The sequence below is a fragment of the Hypanus sabinus genome, chromosome 17 (genome assembly GCF_030144855.1).
Source record: "Hypanus sabinus isolate sHypSab1 chromosome 17, sHypSab1.hap1, whole genome shotgun sequence".
NCBI lineage: Eukaryota > Metazoa > Chordata > Chondrichthyes > Myliobatiformes > Dasyatidae > Hypanus > Hypanus sabinus.
Genome location: NC_082722.1, coordinates 84,304,708 through 84,326,403, shown reverse-complemented (window position 1 = coordinate 84,326,403; position 21,696 = coordinate 84,304,708). Strand labels below are relative to the sequence as shown.

Below are 21,696 nucleotides of genomic sequence, written 5' to 3'. Positions count from 1 at the left end.
TGTGTGGCACCTTGTCCAAGGCCTTCTGAAAGTCCAGATATACAACATTCACTACCTTCATTACCTACTTGTAATCTCCTCAAAGAATTCCAACAGGTTTGTCAGGCAAGATTTTCCCTTAAGGAAACCATGCTGACTTTGTCCTATCTTGTCCTGTGTCACCAAGTACTGCATCACCTCATCCTTAACAATTGACTCCAACATCATCCCAACCACTGAGATCAGGCTAACTGACTCCCACCAATGGGGTCAGACAGAGTGAAACTCCCTCTTCACCTTCCCATCACACAAACCCCCATGGGGTCAGACAGAGTGAAACTCCCTCTTCCCTTCCCATCACACACACCCCCATGGGGTCAGACAGAGTGAAACTCCCTCTTCACCTTCCCATCACACAAACCCCCATGGGGTCAGACAGAGTGAAGCTCCCTCTTCACCTTCCCATTACATACTTCCAGGTCAGACACAAGACTGAAGCTCCCTCTATATTGTCCCATCACACACTCCTGGGGTCAGATACAGAGTGAAGCTCCCTCTATACCATTGCCTCACACACTCCCAAGGTCAGGCACCCATGGGAGTCAGATATGATGTTGTGGGCATCACTGAGTCATGGCTGAAAGAAGGCCATAGTTGGGAGCTGAATGTGAAAGGATAAACTTTGTATTGAAAGGACAGGCAGGAAGGCATAGGTGGAGGTGTGGCTCTGTTGGTAAGAGATGGAATTACATTTTTAGAAAGAGGTGACATAGGGTCAGAGAATGTTGAATCTTTGTGGGTGGAGTTAAAAAACTGCAAGGGTTAAAAATACCAGAATCAGAATCAGGTTTATTATCACCAGCCTGTGACGTGAAATTTGTTAACTTAGCAGCAGCCATTCAATGCAATACATAATATATTGTCGGGATTGGCAGTCCAAGCACCAGCACAGGAGAGCACCCACCCTTTTAAGTTTCTAGTTTACACGGAGAAACGTACCTTCGGGGCCCTCCCAGAGGGAGGGAGAATGATGGACCGAATCGGATAAATACAGTTAATTACAGGGAACGACTATGACCAAGAGCTAGGGTAAGAGGCTGTGAGTGTCCATTGTGTTGGTGAGGGAGAGTGTTTTCCAGCATTAAAAATTTACGAGTCCACCAAGCAAAGTTGAAGTGCTATTCCATCCCAGTGAATGAAGATGAAATTACTTTACCAAACACAGATGTTGTGGTCTTTTCAACCACTGATTCACAAGCCACAACGATTCACTGTGGAGAGAGTCATCATACTCCAGGTCAGGTTTCAGACCACAGTACCCATGTAGATCCTTCGCATGATGGTGGTGGTCAGGAGGTAGAGAAGAAGAGGAAGATCAAGTGGCCAGGACTGGCAGATGAGAAGGCTTGGTGTGTGTTTGATGAGGATATCAGTATGATGTTGGAGAACACTCTCATAGGAACATCAAAGAGAAAGTTGGAAGTGATGGTAGCCCCTATCGCTGTGGTTATAATTAGTAATCAAAAATTCCTTACTTTAGATTATACAGAGGTACTCAGCAGGGATGTCCTTTTAGCCCTTTGTTATTTAACTTGGCTTTAGAACCCCTTTCTCTGCACTTCTTGGCTCTGCACTCCCTAGTAGTCTGTCCAGATAATAGCTAATCCTCTTGTTAGACACACTTTGCATATATGCGCTCAGTTTAGGAAATGCTATGGTTTCCATGGTTTTTCCGTTTCCAGCCCTGTCGTACATAATCACCTTTTTCTACCTACTACATACGATTCAGCATTCCAGGTTTGGTATAGGAAGGGCATTAGACATTTTGAAGATCTTTTCATTGATAATCGCTTTGCTTCTTTTCAGCAGCTCTCTGTTAAGTTCAATCTGCCCAATGCTCATTTTTTTAGATATCTCCAAATTAGACACTTTATTGCTCCTTTAATTCCTAACTTTCCTGAAATGCCTGCGAAAAATGCTATGGACTTATTTCTTTCCATTAATCCACTAGGTAAAGGTTTAATATCAATTATTCGAGATAAGTTAGCAGCCTTACGACGGGCCCCTGTGGATAAAATTAAAATGGCATGGGAGCAGGATTTAAATATCTCCTTATCTGATGAGAGTTGGGACTTGATTCTCAAATCGGTTAACTCAACCTCTCTTTGTGCTCGCCATTGCCTTTTACAGTTTAAGATTGTTCATAGAGCCCATTTGTCTAAATCTAAACTATCTCGATTCTACCCTAACATGTCCGCTTTGTGATAAATGCAAGAGGGGCGAGGCCTCTCTCATTCATATGTACTGGTTCTGTCCTAGCTTGGAGAAATTTTGGAAAGATGTCTTCACTACGTTATCGTATATTCTGAATCAGCACCTAGAACCAAACCCCTTAATTGCTTTGTTCGGTTTCTGGGGCGAGACAGATTTACGTCTGAGTCCGACCAAATGCCGAATATTATCCTTTCCCTCTCTCCTGGCTAGACGCTTGATCCTCCTCAGATGGAGAGATGTTGCCCCACCCACTCATGCTCAATGGCTTAACGACATCATGGCCTGTTTGGACCTCGAAAAAATTCATTATTCAGTTCTCAATTCGGATCTAAAGTTCCATAAGGTCTGGGGACCTTTTATCGAGTACTTTCATAACCTTCCTCTTGACTAGGGTTTTTTTTCTTTTTTTCGGTCCCTTGCTTTCAGCTCCCTTTTTTTTTCTGGTAGTAGGCATTATTATCCTCTGTTGCTAAGTGTATTCACGGTTTTGGGGGTTTGATTGTCCTGATTTATATTCTCTATATTGTGTTGTGGTTGGTCTGGAGTTTTTTTATTGTGTCGTGGGGTTGGGGGAGATACTAAGTTTACTTGTCTTCAATTTGGGTGCTTTTTTTTAAATTCTCTTTCTTTGCATCATATTGTCATTATATGCTTAATTTTGCACTGTATTAATGTTCCTCATTCTGATTTGGGGTTTTTTTAGTTTGTAAAATGTATAAAAAAACTAATAAAAAAAAAAGAACCCCTTGCTGTTGCTCTTAGGGTTTCTAATACTGTTCAAGGTATTAAGAGAGGGGACAAAGTACACAAGGTTTTGTTGTTTGCAGATGACCTGTTAGTTTATATTTCAGATCCTAGGAAATCTATTCCTTCTATGTTATCTATATTTTCTAAATTCAGTAGTTTTTCTGGATATAAATTAAATTTACATAAACGTGAATTATTTCCTATTAATAATTACTCAGATCAATATCGTCAAGTACCTTTTACTATTGCTAAAAATTACTTTACTTATCTTGGTATTAAAATTACTAAAAATTTTAAGGGCCTGTATAAATATAATTTTCTCCCATTAATTGATTACACCCAACAAATGCTATGGCGTTACCTATGACGTTATCATTAATAGATCGAATTACTGCTATTAAGTTGATAGTTCTACCAAAATTCTTATATACATTTCAGGCAGTTCCTTCCTTTGTTCCTAAAATGTTTTTTGACAGAATAGACTCTATAATCTTATATTTGGAATATAAAAATCCTAGATTGAGTAAATGCTAATTGCAGAAATTAAAAAAGGACGGTTGTATGGCTTTGCCAAATTTTAGAATGTATTTTAAAATACAATTAGTATTTGATATACTTTTGGATTCATTATTCAGACATACATGAATGTCCTTCATGGTTGGATTTGGAGGAAAACTTGGCGAAGAGGTTCTCTTTGGCCTCTTTACTGGGAGCTTTTTGTTTCCTAAGATTAATAGACAAGACCTTAATCCCATTATTAAACATACATTAAGGATTTGGTTTCAGTTTTGTAGATTTTTTGAATTAAATTTTTTGTTCTTTCTGGTAATATCCATTTCAATTGGTTTTAAAACCATCAATTTTGAATAAGGCCTTTTTAATTTGGAAAACCAAGGAAATAACAACTTTTTAAGATTTGTTTTTAGGGGATTCTTTAATGTCTTTTTCTCAGTTAGTGGATAAATATGATTTATCTAATGTACACTTTTTTAGATAATTACAAATTAGGAATTTTTTACGTGGTCTGCTGCCAACTTATCCTTCTGCCTATCCACCTAATATGACAGATGCTTTCTTTCAGCTTAAACCTCTTCAAAAAGGGTTGATAGCTATAATTTATAAACGGTAATTGAATTTACAAATGATATCTAACGATAAAATTAAACATGCTTGGGAATTGGAATTTCAAGAGTCATTTTCAGATAATCAATGGAGTAAATTTTTTCATTTGGTTAATAACTCACCTATTTGTGCCCGCTATTCCTTGATACAGTTCAAGGTAGTGCATTGGGCACATATGTCAAGAGATAAACTAGCAAGTACTTTTTCCAACATCAATCCTATTTGTGACAGATATAATATTAAAGTGGCCACTTTAACTCATATGTTTTGGTCTTGCATAAAGCTAGACAATTTTTGGAGAGATGTTTTTAAAACATTATCAAAAGTCTTGGATCTAGACCTACAACCTAATTTACTTACGGCAATCTTTGGGATTATCCCAACGGAAGCAGGAAATATTCCTGTTTCTGCTCAACATATGATAGTCTTTTCAACTTTATTGGCCAGGAGAGCCATTTTGCTGAATTGGAAGGATTCTAATCCACCTGCTGTCTTTTATTGGCTTTCCTCCATTATGTCCTGTTTAAGTTTAGAGAGAATAAGAAGTTGGACATTTGATACATCCTTTAAATTTGAGCAAATCTGGTGACCTTTTATTTAATACTTTCATTTGATTTGATTTATTCCTCTTCCAATTATTTTTTTCGAAGTTTTAGATTTGATCAGAAAGTCTTTCTTTTTTTTGGTCGTATCCTCAGAATGGACTGCCCAGTCCCTTTTTTTATTCCTTTTCTCACATAGTGTACTGCGGTTTTTTTTCATTTAAAAATTTACAGTTTTTTTTCTATCCATGAATTGATAAGAGGAGAATTAGCTGTCTTTTTTATTATATACTACATATTAGTTTAATACTATGTATGATTTTGATTTTGTCTATTTCACTTTCTGTTTGTATTGTTATTGATATATATATTTGAGATAATTCTCCTCTTGTTTGTATATATGCTCTTTTTAAATCAATAAAAAGATTAATAAAGAAAGAAGAAAGGAAATGATAGGCAATATGATTTATGATGTTGGAAAGTACTGGTTTAGTTTGGTTGAGTTGAAGAAAACAAAGCCTACACAGACACCAAGCAGGCACCAGAAGGAGGTTAGTAGGTTGAGGAGAGAGCTTAGATTGTTGAGACAGAGGTGGAAAGTAGCAAGTGAGGGTGACAAGCCAGGGCTTGCTGATCTCCGAGAGCATTTTCAACTAAAGTTAGCATCATTCCATCGTGCAGAGTCACAACGTAAAACAAGAAAGAAGAGAGAGAAGGCAAGAAAGTCGTTCTTTGCGAACCCTCACCAGTTCACAAAGAGATTGTTTGAACAAGATAAGAGCGGGCAGCTTAACATCTCTCAACAAGAACTTGAGGATCACCTGGCAAGCACTGACTCTAACGAACAGCGGGAGGCTCCTTCGCTTGACATTTCTGGGCTTGTGAAGCCTACCGAGCCAGGAGTGAAGTTCAATCTGTCAGAACCCAAAATGGCTGTAGTCAAGCGGTTCATCAGAAAGGCAAGGTCAGGTTCAGTGCTAGGACCTAATGGAGTGCCGTATAAGCTGTTCAAGAAGTGTTAAGAGCTAAGGAAATACTTGTGGAGTTTGTTAAAGGTGGTGTGGAGACAAGTTGTTGTTCCTTTGTCATGGAGTGAGGCTGAAGGAGTGTACATCCCGAAGGAAGAGAATTCTACTACATTGAACCAGTTCTGACCCATTTCACTCCTGAATGTAGAGGGGAAGATTATGTTTGGCATTCTAGAAGAAAGAATATCTTCATTTGTGATAGAGAATAGACAATAGGTGCAGAAGTAGACCATTCGGCCCCTCGAACCTGCACCTCCATTTTGAGATCATGGCTGATCAACTACTATCGATACCCGGTTCCTGCCTTGTCCCCATATCCCTTGATTCCCCTATCCATAAGATACCTATTTAGCTCCTTCTTGAAAGCATCCAGAGAATTGGCCTCCACTGCCTTCCGAGGCAGTGCATTCCAGACCCCCACAACTCTCTGGGAGAAGTAGTTTTTCCTTAACTCTGTCCTAAATGACCTACCCCTTATTCTCAAACCATGCCCTCTGGTACTGGACTCTCCCAGCATCTGGAACATATTTCCTTCCTCTATCTTGTCCAATCCCTTAATAATCTTACATGTTTCAATCAGATCCTCTCTCAATCTCCTTAATTCCAGCGTGTACAAGCCCAGTCTCTCTAACCTCTCTGCGTAAGACAGTCCAGACATCCCAGGAATTAACCTCGTGAATCTACGCTGCACTTCCTCTACAGCCAGGATGACCTTCCTTAACACTGGAGACCAAAACTGTACACAATACTCCAGGTGTGGTCTCACCAGGGCTCAGTACAAATGCAAGAGGATTTCCTTGCTCTTGTACTCAATTCCCTTTGTAATAAAGGCCAACTTTCCATTAGCCTTCTTCACTGCCTGTTGCACTTGCTCATTCACCTTCAGTGACTGATGAACAAGGACTCCTAGATCTCTTTGTATTTCTCCCTTACCTAACTCTACACCATTCAGATAATAATCTGCCTTCCTGTTCTTTCTCCCAAAGTGGATAACCTCACACTTATTCACATTAAATGTCATCTGCCAAGTATCTGCCCACTCACCCAGCCTATCCAAGTCACCCTGAATTCTCCTAACATCCTCATCACATGTCACACTGCCACCCAGCTTAGTATCATCAGCAAATTTGCTGATGTTATTTTCAATGCCTTCATCCAAATCGTTGACGTAAATTGTAAACAGTTGTGGTCGCAATACCGAGCCCTGCGGCACCCCCACCATTCACCACCTGCCATTCCGAGAAACACCCATTCACCGCTACCCTTTGCTTTCTATCTGCCAACCAGTTTTCTATCCATGTCAATGTTTTCCCCCCGATGCCCTGAGCTTTGATTTTACCCACCAATCTCCTATGGGGACCTTATCAAATGCCTTCTGAAAATCAAGGTACACTGCATCCACTGGATCTCCCCCATCTAACTTCCTGGTTACATCCTTGAAAAATGGATTGGTAAATACATTTGTGCAGAAGGCAGGAATATCAGGCTTCCTGGGATGCCTTGAGCATACTAGTATGATATACCAGCCAGGAGTCGAAAAAGTTTAGAAGAAATCTGGCTGTAGCTTGGCTTCATCTTGCAAATGCATATGGTTCTGTTCCCCATGTCCTGATTGAGTTTGCGATGGAATTCCTATGGATTCCTGCTAAGGTGAGGAACTTTGTTATGCAGTACTACAACGATTTCTGGATGAGGTTTTCCACTCAGCAGTTTACAACTAGGTAGCACAGCTTGGATGGTGGAATCCCAATGGGATGTGCGATTTCACCCATCCTTTTTGTGTTAGCTGTGGAGGTCATTGTGAAGGCTGCAGAATCAGTGGGATCAGGTGTTGTACTTGATGGTGGAGGGGAGTTATCACCAACATGAGCAATTATGGACGATCTCACCCTTTTGGGTCCTAGCACAGAGAAAATGGAAAGTGTACTATCTAGACTGGAGGAGCTAATGGATTGGGGAAGAATGAAGTTCAAGACCAAGAAGTCAAGGAGCCTTGTTCTTAGGAGAGGAAAGCTGGTTGACGTTTATTTCACCTTTTGTGGAGAGGAGATTCCATCCATTCGGGACCAACCAGTTAAAAGCCTCGGGCGATGGAACACAGAGGAGCTGAGAGACACCAAGAGGTTCAAGAGACAGGAGAACAGATCAGCAGAGGTCTGACGTCTGTTGACAAGTGTGGCTTGCCTGGCAAGTTGAAGTTGTGGTGCTTGCAGTACGGACTGATGCCACAGGTAATGTGGCCACTAACGGTCTATGAAGTGGCAATGTCCCATGTTGAGGCAATGGAATGGAAGATCAACAAGTATGTGAAGAAGTGACTTGGAGAACAGAGCAGCCTCACTAATGTTGCAATCCACGGTAGCCAGACAAAGCTTACCATCCCAGTGCAATCTCTTGTTGAAGAGGTCTAGGAAGCCGAGGTAGGATCATTCTTGATGCTTTGAGACTCAAAAGACCCTGTCATCAAGAACACCCAGCTGGATGTGAGATCAGGCAGGAAGTGGTCAGCCCGGGCAGCAGTTGATGAGGCAGGGTCTAGATTGAAGCACCAGGAGACGGTTGGGGCTACCCAGCTAGGCCACCAGGGACTTGGATGGACAACCCACAAGTGGTGGTCATCTTCTACAGGTAAGGAGTGTCATGAGCTTGTAACGCAAGAAATACGAGAGGTAGAAGAGGTGAGCTAAAACAGCTGGCCTGACCAAACAAGGGGCTTGGACCAGGTGGGAAAGTGTTGAACAACGACATTTATCTTGGAATGTTCTGTGGCAGATGGAACCACTCCACATTTCTTTTCTATACAGAGCATTGTATGACCTGCTCCCAACACCTGCCAGCCTCAGCCCCTGGTATGAAGATAAGACAGACAGGTGCGCTGCTTGTGGCAAGAAGGGAACACTCCAGCATATTGTGAGTGCGTGCTGAGTCAATCTTTCCAGCGGCATGTACACTTGGAGACATAATAACGTTCTCAAAGTTGTAACAGAAGCGGTTGAGCAGAGAGTACTGCAGCACAACTTATCTCATGCCCCATGCTGCACAGAACATCGCATATCATTTGTGAAAGAAGGCTCTAAGTCACGGGTGTACAGCGCAGGCCCACGATCAAGCATGCTTTCACCACATTGCGTCCAGGTATAATCATATGGTCTGACACCAGTAGAGAAGTGGTTATTGGTGAACTCACAGTCCCCTGGGAAGACAACATCGATGAAGCCCATGAGCGCAAGTTAACCAAGTATGCAGAATTAAGATCAGAGTGTAGAGACAGAGGGTGGAAGGTCTCATGCTATCCATTCGAAGTAGGGTGCCGTGGCTTTATTGCGTTCACTTTCCAGAAGTGGCTGCATGACCTTGGCTTCACTAGAAGAGAGATCAAGTCCACCAGCAGGGCTGTAGCTGAGGCAGCAGAGGCAGGATCAGCATGGGTGTGGACCATGTACGTCCGGAGGGGCAGATAGTCGGATAGTGTATCCATCTTTTGCAAACCCTTCAGTAGTTGCATAAATACCTGAAGAGTAGACTATCTGTTGGACGGAAGCAACCAACAACTCTGATAGAGGCAGATGCCAAGTTGTTAAGCTCACCAGTGGGAGGTGGTGCTGTAGCACTGTTGGCCCACCACCTCGAGGGAGTCCTGATCACAAGCGGGCCGAAACTCCTGAAGACAGGTGGCAGATCAACTGATGATCCACTGGTGATAGAACAGGACAGTTAACACCTTAGTCCACGTGTATTTTCAATTATTAATTCTTAGAAAAAATTTTAAAATAATAAATGAAATGAAAATAGCAATAAGTAAATCAATTACAGTATATTGAATAGATTTAAACAAACATGCAGAAAACAGAAATACTGTATATTAAGAGAAAGTGTGGTAGTGTCCAAGGGTTCAATGTCCATTTAAGAATCGGATGGCAGAGGGGAAGAAGCTGTTCCGGAATCACTGAGTGTGTGCCTTCAGGCTCCTGTACCTCCTTCCTGATGCTAGCAGTGAGAAAAGTGCATGCCCTGGGTGCTGGAGGTCCTTAATAATGGACGCTGCCTTTTTGAGACACCACTCCCTGAAGATGTCCTGGGTAATTTGTAGGCTAGTACCCAAGAGGAGCTGGTATTAAATGCTGAGCTATAGTCGATGAACAGCATCCTGACATAGGTGTTTGTGTGGTCCAGGTGGTCTAAAGCCATGTGGAGAGCTATTGAGATCACGTCAGCTGTTGGCCTGTTGTGGCGATAGGCAAATTGCAATCAGTCCAGGTCCTTGCTGAGGCAGGAGTTCATTCTAGTCATGACCAACCTCTCAAGGCATTTCATCACTGTAGATGTGAGCTCTACTGGGCGATAGTTGTTAAGGCAGCTCACATTATTCTTCTTAGGCAATGGTATAATTGTTACCTTTTTGAAGCAATTGGGAACTTCCGCCCGCAGGGATCTGTCCTGGAACCCCTGCTATTTGTGATTTTTATAAATGACCTGGATGTAGAAGCAGAAGGATGGGTGAGTAAGTTTGCGGATGACGCGAAGATTGGAGGAGTTGTGGATGGAGCTGTAGGTTGTCAAAGGTTACGAGAGGATATAGATAGGCTGCAGAGTTGGGCAGAAAAATGGCAGATGGAGTTCAATCCAGACAAGTGTGAGGTGATGCATTTTGGAAGGACAAACCAGAAGACTGAGTACAGGATTAATGGTCAGTTACTTAAGAGTGTGGATGAACAAAGGGACTTTGGGGTTCAAATCCATACATCCCTCAAGGTCGCTGCACAGGTTGATAGGGTAGTTAAGAATGCCTATGGGATGCTAGGCTTCATTAACAGGGGGATTGAGTTCAAGAGTAGAGAGGTCATGTTGCAACTCTACAAATTTCTGGTGAGACCGCACTTAGAGTATTGTGTTCAATTCTGGTCACCTCCATTATAGGAAGGATGTGGAAGCTATGGAGAAGGTGCAGAGGAGATTTACCAGGATGTTGCCTGGTTTGGAGAACAAGTCATATGAAGCAAGGTTAGCAGAGCTGGGACTTCTCTCTTTGGAGCGTAGAAGAATGAGAGGTCTACAAGATTATGGGAGGCATAGATAGGGTGGATAGTCAGTACCTGTTTCCCAGGGCACCAATAGCAAACACCAGAGGGCATATGTACAAAGTTAAGGGAGGGAAGTTTAGGAGAGACATCAGGGGTAAGTTTTTTACACGGAGGGTTGTGAGTGCCTGGAATGACTTGCCAGGGATGGTGGTGGAGGCTAAAACATTAGGGGTATTTAAGAGCCTCTTGGACAGGTACATGGATGAAAGAAAAATAGAGGGTTATGGGGTAGTGTGGGTTTAGTACTTTTTTTTTTAAGGATTATATTGGTCGGCACAACATGGAGGGCTGAAGGGCCTGTACTGTGCTGTAGTGTTCTATGGTTCTATGGTAACAGTGAGAGGTTGAAAATGTCCTTGAATACTCCCACTGGTTGGTTGGCACAGGTTTTCAGAGCCTTTCTAGGTACTCCATCAAGACCTTCTGCCTTGTGAGTGTTCACTCTCTTTAAAGACAACCCAACATCGGCCTCTGAGACAGAGATCACAGGGTCATCAGGTGCAGCAGGGATCTTCACAGCTGTAGTTGTGTTCTCTCTTGCAAAGTGGGCATAGAGGGTGTTGAGTTCATCTGGTAGTGAAGCATCGCTGCCATTCATGCTATTGGATTTCACTTTGTAGGAAGTAATGTCTTGCAAACCCTGCCAGAGTTGCCATGCATCCAATGTCGCCTCCAACCTCGTTCAAAATTGTCTTTGTCTTTGAAATACCCCTCCGCAAATCATACCTGTTTTTCTGATATAGGCCTGGGTCGCCAGACTTGAATACCACAGATCTAGCCTTCAGCAGATGACATACCTCCTGGTTCATCCACAGCTTTTGGTTTGGGAATGTACGGCAAGTCTTTGTAGGCACACACTCATCCACACGGGCTATAATGAACTTGGTAACAACTGCAGCATACTCATCCAGGTTTGAAGACGAATCCCTGAAAATGGTCCTGTAGGTGCTCCTTGTGCTTCCCTTGTCCATACCTTCTTGGTCCTCACTACTAGTGCTGAGGTCTTCAGTCTCTGCCTATACTCAGAGAGTCGAAGTACAGCCAGGTGATCAGACTTCCCAAAGTGAGGGCGTGGAATAGCATAGTAGGCATCCTTGATGGTGGTGTAGCGATGGTCCACTGTGTCATTTCCTCTGGTATTGCAAGTATTGATGGTAATTGCTTAGTGATTTTTTTTTCAGACTGGTCTGGTTGAAATCTCCCAAGATGATGGGAAGGCATTAGGGTGCGCTGTTTCGTGCATGTTGATCCCATTGCTCAGATCATCTAAAGCCTGCTTGACATTGGCCTGAGGTAGAATGTAAACTGCTACCAAAATGACCCCAGGGATCTTATATATAGGCCTCCAAATAACAGCCAAGATGTGGGGTTGAGATTGCAAAGGGAGCTGGAAAAGGAATGTAATAAGAGTAATGACATGACTGTAATGGGGGACTTCACTATGCAAGAGGATTGGGAAAATCAAGTTGGAGTCAGATCACAAGAGAGGGAATTTGTTGGCAAAGAAGGAAATCTGCAGTCACTGGAAATCCCAGCAACACACACAAATGCTGGAGAAACTCCAGGCAGGGTCAATAGAAAAGAGTACAGTCGACGTTTTGGACCAAAACTCATCAGCAGGACTGGAGAAAAAAAAGCTGAGGAGTAGATTTAAAAGGTGAGGGAGGGGAAAGAGAAATACAAGGTGATAGGTGAAACTGGAAGGGGGAGGGGATGAAGTAAAGAGCTGGGAAGTTGATTCCAACTCTCAGCAGAGAGTTGCTAGGAGAGACAGAAAGAGACAGAAGGCCATGGAAGAAAGAAAGAAAGAAAAAAGGTATACAAGAGAGGGACAAAGGGTAGGCAAGGAGGTAAGGTGAGAGAGAGAAAAGGGGATGGGAAGTGGTGAAGGGGAGGGGTGGGGGGCATTATTGGAAGTTGAAGGAGTCAATGTTGATGCCATCAGGTTGGAGGCTACCCAAATGGAATATTGATGCTCAACGAAACAGTTTCCCAATCTATGTCAGGTCTCACCGATATAGAGGAGGCCACACTTGGGAGTACTGGACACTGTAGATGACCCCAGCAGACTCACAAGTCAATCTTGCCTCACCTGGAAGGACTGTTTGGGGCCCTCAATGGTAGTAAGAGAGGAGGTGTAGGGGTAGGTGTAGCACTTGTTCCACTTGCAAGGATAAGTGCTAGGATGGAGATCAGTGAGATGGAATGAATGGACAAGGGATCAGTACTTAGAGCTACGATGTGGTGGCCATTACAGAGTCTCGGATGGCTCAGGGACAGGAATGGTTACTTCAAGTGCCAGGTTTGAGATGTTTCAGAAAGGACAGGGAGAGAGGCAAAAGAGGTGGGGGTGTGGCACTGTTGATCATAGATAGTGTCATGGCTGCAGAAAAGGTGGACGTCACGGATGGATTGTCTACCAAGTCTCTGTGGGTGGAGGTTAGGAACAGGAAGGGGTCAATAACTTTACTGAGTGTTTTTTATAGGCTGCCCAATAGTAACAGGGATATCGAGGAGCAGATATGGAAACAGATCCTGGAAAGGTGTAATAATAAGAGTTGTCGTGATGGGAGATTTTAATTTCCCAAATATTGATTGGCATCTCCCTAGAGCAAGGGGTTCAGATGGGGTGGAGTTTGTTAGGTGTGTTCAGGAAGGTTTCTTGATACAATATGCAGATAAGCCTACAAGAGGAGAGCCTGTACTGGATCTGGTATTGGGAAATGAACCTGGTCAGGTGTCAGGTCTCTCAGTGGGAGAGCATTTGGGAGATAGTGATCATAATTCTATCTCCTTTACCATAGCATTGGAGAGAGATAGGAACGGACAAGTTAGAAAAGCGTTTAATTGGAGTAAGGGGAATTATGAGGCTATCAGGCAGGAACTTGGAAGCTTAAATTGGAAACAGATGTTTTCAGGGAAAAGTACGGAAGAAATGTGGCAAATGTTCAGGGGATATTTGTGTGGAGTTCTGCATAGGTATGTTCCAATGAGACGGGGAATTTATGGTAACAGAGGTACTTAATGAATACTTCAGTATTCACTATGGAAAAGGATCTTGGTGATTGTAGTGATGACTTACAGCAGACTGAAAAGCTTGAGCGTGTAGATATTAAGAAAGAAGATGTGTTGGAGCTTTTGGAAAGCATCAAGTTGGATAAGTCGCTGGGACTGGATGAGATGAACCCTAGGCGACTGTGGGAGGTGAGGGAGGAGATTGTTGAGCCTCTGGCAATGATCTTTGCATCATCAATGGGGGCAGGAGAAGTTCCAGAGGATTGGAGGGTTGCTGATGTTGTTCCTTTATTCAAGAAAGGGAGTAGAGATAGCCCAGGAAATTATAGACCAATGAGTCTTACTTCAGTAGTTGGTAAGATGATGGAGAAGATCCTGAGAGGCAGGATTTATGAACATTTGGAGAGGTATAATATGATTAGGAATAGTCAGCATGACTTTGTCAAGGGCAGGTCATGCCTTACGAGCCTGATGGAGTTTTTTGAGAATGTGACTAAACACTTTGATGAAGGAAGAGCTGTAGATGTAGTGTATATGGATTTCAGCAAAGCATTTGATAAGGTACCCCATGCAGGGCTTATTGAGAAAGTAAGGAGGCATGGGATCCAAGGGGACATTGCTTTGTAATCCAGAACTGGCTTGCCCACAGAAGTCAAAAAGTGGTGTAGACGGGTCATATTCTGCATGGAGGTTGATCACCAGTGGTGTGCCTCGGGGATCTGTTCTGGGACCCTTGCTCTTTGTGATTTTTATAAATGACCTGGATGAGGAAGTGGAGGGATGGGTTAGTAAGTTTGCTGATGACACAAAGGTTGGGGGTGTTGTGGATAGTGTGGAGGGCTGTCAGAGGTTACAGCGGGACATTGATAGGATACAGAACTGGGCTGAGAAATGGCAGATGGAGTTCAACCCAGATAAGTATTAAGTGGTTCATTTTGATAGGTCAAATATGATGGCAGAATATAGTATTAATAGTAAGACTCTTGAGTGTGGAGGATCAGAGAGATCTTGGGGTCCAAGTCCATAGGACGCTCAAAGCAACTGTGCAGGTTGACTCTGTGGTTAAGAAAACGTACAGTGTATTGGGCTTCATCAATCGTGGAATTGAATTTAGGAGCCAAGATGTAATGTTACAGCTTTATATGACTCTGGTCAGACCCCACTTGGAGTACTGAGTTCTGGTCACCTCACTGCAGGAAGGATGTGGAAACCATCGAAAGGGTGCAGAGGAGATTTACAAGGATGTTGTCTGTATTGGGGAGCATGCCTTATGAAAACAGGTTGAGTGAACTCAGCCTTTTCTCCTTGGAGTGACGATGAGAGGTGACCTGATAGAGGTGTACTAGATGATGAGAGGCATTGATCCTGTGGATAGTCAGAGGCTTTTTCCCAGGGCTGAAATGGCTGCCACAATAGGACACAGGTTTAAGATGCTAGGAAGTAGGTACAGAGGAGATATCAGGGGTAAGGTTTTTTTTAATGCAGAGAGTGGCGAGTGCATGGAATGAGCTGCAGCAACGGTGGTGGAGGTGGATACGATAGGGTCTTTTACGAGACTTTTGGATAGGTACAGTTGAAGTCAGAAGTTTACATACACCTTAGCCAAATACATTTAAACTCAATTTTTCACAATTCCTGACATTTAATCCTAGAAAGCATTCCCTGTCTTAGGTCAGTTAGGATCACTACTTCATTTTAAGAATGTGAAATGTCAGAATAATAGCAGAGAGAATGATTTATTTCAGCTTTTATTTCTTTTATCACTTTCCCAGTGGGTCAGAAGTTTACATACACTTTGGTAGTATTTGGTAGCATTGTAGCGGTGTGCTACACGCAGTGCTGAAATAACGACACGGAGTCGGTAAACTGCAGTTAAAGAAGATTTTATTCAAACTTCACAGCCTTGCTTTAAAGCCTCCCTGATCCCGCCCTCCCCGGGCGCGGATGCTGTAGGGGAACGTACTCACAATCCCCCGCAGGCTTTTCCCTTTGTTGGTGAAGCAGACCTGGCACCCTTTTGGGACCGGCCTTTGTGCCGGCGCGCTGGCTATTTGTGAGCCGGTTCGAGTGCACTAGGAAGTGGGTCGCCACAGCATTGCCTTTAAATTGTTTGACTTGGATCAAACGTTTTGGGTAGCCTTCCACAAGCTTCTCACAGTAATTTACTGGAATTTTGTTCCATTCCTCCAGACAGAACTAGTGTAACTGAGTCAGGTTTGTAGGCCTCCTTGTTCGCACACGCCATTCCTGAATCACTGAGTGTGTGCCTTCAGGCTTCTGTACCTCCTACCTGATGGTGACAGTGAGAAAAGGGCATGTCCTGGGTGCTGGAGGTCCTTAATAATGGACGCAGCCTTTCTGAGACACTGCTCCTTGAAGATGTCCTGCGTTATTTGTAGGCTAGTGCCCCAGATGGAGCTGACTAGATTTACAACCTTCTGCAGCTTCTTCTAGTCCCGTGCAGTGGCCCCTCCGTACCAGACAGTGATGCAGCCCATCAGAATGCTTTCCACAGTACAACCACAGAAGTTTTTAAGTGTATTTGTTGACATGCCAAATCTCAACAGACTCCCAACATCTGAAGTCAGACTAACTGGTCTATAGTTTTTTTTGTAATTTATTTTTTTATTGAAGTTCATCATCAAACAAACATTCCCATAAGATGTATTTCAGATATTGTACATATATATCATATAGTCATATATGCCACAAATCTCCACATAATATTTATCTGATGAATATACTTATAGAAAAGAGAGGAAAGAAATAACAAGCAAAAGGAGAAAACTATGTACAAGTAGGGAGTGAGCTTTTTTTTAATAAATCTATCTTTTCTTTCAGTCAGTCCTGACAAAGGGTCTGGGCCCGAAACATCGACTGTGCTTCTTCCTATAGATGCTGTCTGGCCTGCTGCGTTCCACCAGCATTTTGTGTGTGTTGCTTGAATTTCCAGCATCTGCAGATTTCCTCAATATCGTGTGCTATCTTGCTTTCATATTTCATCTTTTACCTCCTAATGATTCTTTTTGTTGCTCTCAGTAGGGTTTTAAAAGCTTCCCAATCCTCTGTCTTCCCACTAATTTTTGCTTTGTTGTATGCCCTCTCTTTTGCTTTTGCATTAGCTTTGACTTCCCATCAGCCACAGTTGTACTATTTTGTCATTTGGTTATTTCTTCATTTTTTGGAGTACATCTATCCCGTACCTTTTTCATTTCCCCCAAAAACTCAAGCCAATGCTGCTCTGCTGTCATCTCTGCCAGCAGCTCCTTCCAATTTACTTTGGCTAACTTCTCTCTCATACCTCTGTAATTTCCTTTATTCCACTGAAATACTACTTTAGACTTTACTTTCTCCCCATTAAATTTCAAATTGACCTCAGATCATATTGCAATCACAGCCTCCTAAGGTCTCTTTTACTTTAAGATCCCTAGTCACCTCCAGTTCATTACATAACATCCAATCCGGTATAGCTGATCCCCCAGTTGGCTTAATGACAAACTGCTCTAAAAAGCCAACTCATAGGCATTCAACAAACTCACTCTTGAGATCCATTTCCAACCTGACTGTCCCAATCGACCTGCATGATGGAATCTCCCGTGACTATAATACCCTTTTGACACACCTTTTCTATTTCCCATTGTAATCGGGGGTCCACATTCCAGCTACTTTTGGGAGGCTTATATATAACTGTCATCAACGTCCTTTCACTCTTGCAGTTTTTAATCTCAACCCACAAGGACTCAACATCTTGTGATCCTATGTCACATCTTCCTTCTGACTTGCAGCCATTCTTTACCAGCAGAGCCACACCACCCCCTCTGCCAACCTTCCTATCTCTCCGATATGATATAATGTATATCCTTGGACATTCAGCTCCCAACTACAGCCATCCCACAGCCACGATTCAGTGATGACCACAACATCATGCCTGACAATTTGTAATAGAGCAACAAGATCATCCACCTTATTTCTTAAACTGTGTGTATTAACATATAACACTTTGAGTTATTTGTTACCCTTTTTGATTCTACATTCCTAATACATTGATACTCAGCCAGATGCACTTCATGCAAATGTAGTTCCCTGGGAGATTTTGGGTCTCCAAGCACTCCAACATCCAGAGTGAAGAACACACAACAGCCACTTACTATGCTAGGTACAGTAAGAGAGAGAAAAAAAGGACTTTAACAGAAGCTTACCCAGAGCCAATGCCCCTTTCGAGCTAAAGCCTCCTCTGAGCCAAAGCCTGACACTCCTACTCTCACCACTGGCCCACTCCCAACAATGGCCGCCCCACTTGTCCCTTCTTAACTTTTAAACAAGTGTCACTGATCTGTGGCCTGCTCCTGCTGCTGGTTGGGCCGTTAGAATGAGCCTGAGTACCAGCAAAACTCTCCTTTTCAACAAGTGTCGCCAACCTGCGAGAAACCTCATCGCTACAATTCATACTGCATTTTGAGAGGGAGAAGCATTAGTCACATGTATCAGTATCAGAGTGGAATAAAGGGAATTACAGAGGCATGAGAGAGGAGCTTGCCCAGGTGGATTGGAGGAGGGTACTGGCAGGGATGATGGCTGAGCAGAGGTGGCTGAAGATTCTGGGAATAGTTCACAAGGCGCAGGATAGATATGTCCTACAGAATTAGTTCTCAAATGGCGGGGGTAGGCAAGATGGCCAACAGAAAATTAAGGATCACGTAAAAGCCAAGGGCATATAAGGTAGCAAAAGTGAGTGAGAAGTTGGAGGATTGGGCAGCTTTTAAAATCCAACAAAATACAACTAAAAAAAGCTGTAAGAGGGGAAAGGTTTAAATATGAGGGCATACTAGCCAATAATATAAAGCGAGATACCAGAAGTTTTTTTCAGTTATATAAAGGGTAAAAGGGAGGTGAGAGATGATACTGAACTACTGGAAAATGATGCCGGTGAGGTAGTAATGGGGGACAAAGGAATGGCAGATGAACTTAATGGGTACACTGTGGAAGACATTAGCAGTGTGACAAAGGTCCATGAGTGTCAGGGACCAGGAGTGAGTGCCATTGCAATTACAAAACATAGAAAACCTACAGCACAATACAGGCCCTTCAGCCCACAAAGTTGTGCCAAACATGTCCCTACCTTAGAAATTACTAGGCTTACCTAGAGTCCTCTATTTTTCTAAGTTCCATGTAATTATCCAAAAGTCTCTTAAAAGACCCTATCACTGCCGCCTCCACCACCGTTGCCAGCAGCTCATTCCACACACTCACCACTCTCTGAGTAAAATACTTAACTCCTAACATCTCCTCTGTACCTACTCCCCAGCACCTTCAACCTGTGTCCTCTTGTGGCAACCATTTCAGCCTGGGAAAAAGCCTCTGACTATCCACAGGATCAATGCCTCTCATCATCTAGTACACCTCTATCAGGTCACCTCTCATCCTCCGTCACTCCAAGGAGAAAAGGCTGAGATTGCTCAACCAATTCTTAGACAAACTGGAAAAATGGCAGATGGAATACAGTGTTGGGAAACTTATGATAATCATTTTGATGAAAGGAACAATAGTGCAGACTATTACCTAAATGGGGAGAAGGTTCAAACTTCAGAATCTACAGCGACTTAGGATTCCTCGTGCAAAACTCTCAGAAGTTTAATTTATAGGTTTGAGTCTGTGGTAAAGAAGGCAATTGCAATGTTGCCATTTATTTCAAGGGAAATAGAATATAAAAACAAGGAGATAATGCTGAGGTTTTATAAGTCACTAGTCAAGTTGCATGGAACATTGTCAATAGGTTTGGGCCCCACATCTCAGAAAGGATGTGTTGTCATTGGAGAGGGTCCAGAGGAGGTTCACAAGAATGATTCTGGGAATGAAGGGGTTAACATTCAAGGAGCATTTGGCAGTTTTGGGCCAGTAATCACTGGAATTTAGAAGAATGGGGGGGGGGGGCATCTCATCGAAACCTAACGAGTTTTGAAAGGACTGAATAGGGTGAATGTGGAGAGGATGTTTTCTATGGTGAGGGTATCCAGAACTAGAGAGCACAGCCTCAAAATTGAGGGGTGACCCTTTTAAATCAGAGGTAAGGAGGAGTTTTTTTTAGCCAGAGAATCTGTGGGATGCTCTGACAGCAATGGAAGCCAAGTCCGTGGTTATATTTAAGGCAGAAGTTGATCATTTTCCGATCAGCCAGGGCATCAGAGGATGTGGCAAGAAACCTGGGAATGGGGTTGAGTGGGATCTGGGATCAGCCATGATGGAATGGTGGAGCAGACTCGATGGGCTGAATGGCCTAATACTATGTCTTATGGTCAGACACAGACTGACTTTCCCTCCACATTGTCTCAAGACACACTCCCAGGCCCGACTCACTTATCACCATCCCTTCACATATTCATGGGGTCAGACACAGACTGAGGTTCACTGCACATTGTCCCATCACACACCCATGGGAGTCAGACAGTCAATCTTTCTCGTTGCTATCCCATCACACACTCCCGGGATCAGACAAAGAGTGAAGCTCCCTCCACACCATCCTATCACACACTCCTGGGATCAGACGTAGAGTGAAGCTCCCTCTAGTCTGTTCCATCACACTCCCATGGGAGTAAGACACAAAGTGAAGCTCCCTCTACACTGTCTCATCACACACTCCTGAGGTCAGGTGTAGAATGAAGCTCCCTCCGCACTATCACATCACACCCATGGGGGTCAAACACAGAGTGCAGCTCCCACTATACCATCCCATCACACTTTCCTGGAGCAGGCACTTCCAGTATTTTAGAGGAAGATTAGTAATCAGTTGTGATATGTAACCCCTGGGCACCAACAACAGGGTACTCTCGGACAGTAGAGAGAGAGGCACTGGTGCCATTGGTGTCAAATGCAAACTCTGAAGCTGAAAAGTCATGTCATGTTGATGTCTCCATTCTTGAAGTCCTGCCTACATCTGAAAATGTAGGACACAAGAAATTCTACAGCAGCTGGAAATCTTCAGCAACATGCACAAAATTCTGGAGGAATGCAGGAAGTCAGACAGCATTTGTGATGGGAAATAAGCAGTTGACATGTCAGGCCAAGACCCTTCATCAGGACTACATTGTGCCTTGAAACATTGACTGTTTATCCCCCTCCATAGTTTTTGCATGACCTATTGAGTCGCTCCAGCATCTTTTGTGTTGCTCCTAAAATGTGTGTATTTAACTTGGTGTAAGTGTGGGCTCATTCTGTGCTGTGGGTGTGATACACATGTCCTGGGCACTGCAGAGGGCATCTCAGTGTTAGTTTACCCCCTTAACTATCAGGCTCTTGAACCAGAGGGGACAATTTCACTCAACTGTTCTCACAACCCATGAGCTCACTTTCAAGGACTCTTCAACTTATGTTCACGATATTTATTGCTTGCTTGTTTATTTTCCTATATATTTATGTAAGTATGTATTTCCTCAGTTTGTTGTCTTTCACACACCGGTTGTTCGTCCATCTTGTGTGTGTTTTTCATTGATTCTGTTGTGTTTCTTTGTGCTTACTGAATGCCTGCAAAACAATGGTAGTATATGCTACCATAGTTGTACCTTGATGATACATTTACTTTGAACTTCGAACCTTTATCTCACTCTCCAGGCCAGTGTTTTACTACCGTGGTGACCAGTTAATGGCTGTGCGGCTTGGAATGTACAAGGCACATTACTGGACCTGGACCAATTCTTGGAAAGAGCTGCAGAAGGTAAGTCAGCATCTGCTGTGGGTCAGGAGTCAGGGACCTGAGGCTGAGGATAGTCTGACTGCAGGTGGGCAGGCAGGGTGGTGGCGATCTGTAACACTCTAGAGCCCTGTCTGATTCTTGCTTCCCAAATTTTAATCAGCTTCTTTCTTGCTCTTGACTAGATATTCCACATCTCTTTCAACCATGGTTTGTTCGCCCTA

General features: G+C 43.2%; 1 protein-coding gene across 1 annotated transcript in view; it reads left to right on the top strand.

Annotated features, from left to right (window-relative positions):
* The window catches only part of galns (galactosamine (N-acetyl)-6-sulfatase), a 67,714-nt gene that overhangs the window by 28,485 nt on the left and 17,533 nt on the right, over positions 1-21,696 (top strand). The window contains exon 11 of the mRNA XM_059993383.1: positions 21,394-21,496. Coding sequence (XP_059849366.1) covers positions 21,394-21,496 — 103 coding nt within the window. The remainder of the gene's footprint in view (positions 1-21,393; positions 21,497-21,696) is intronic.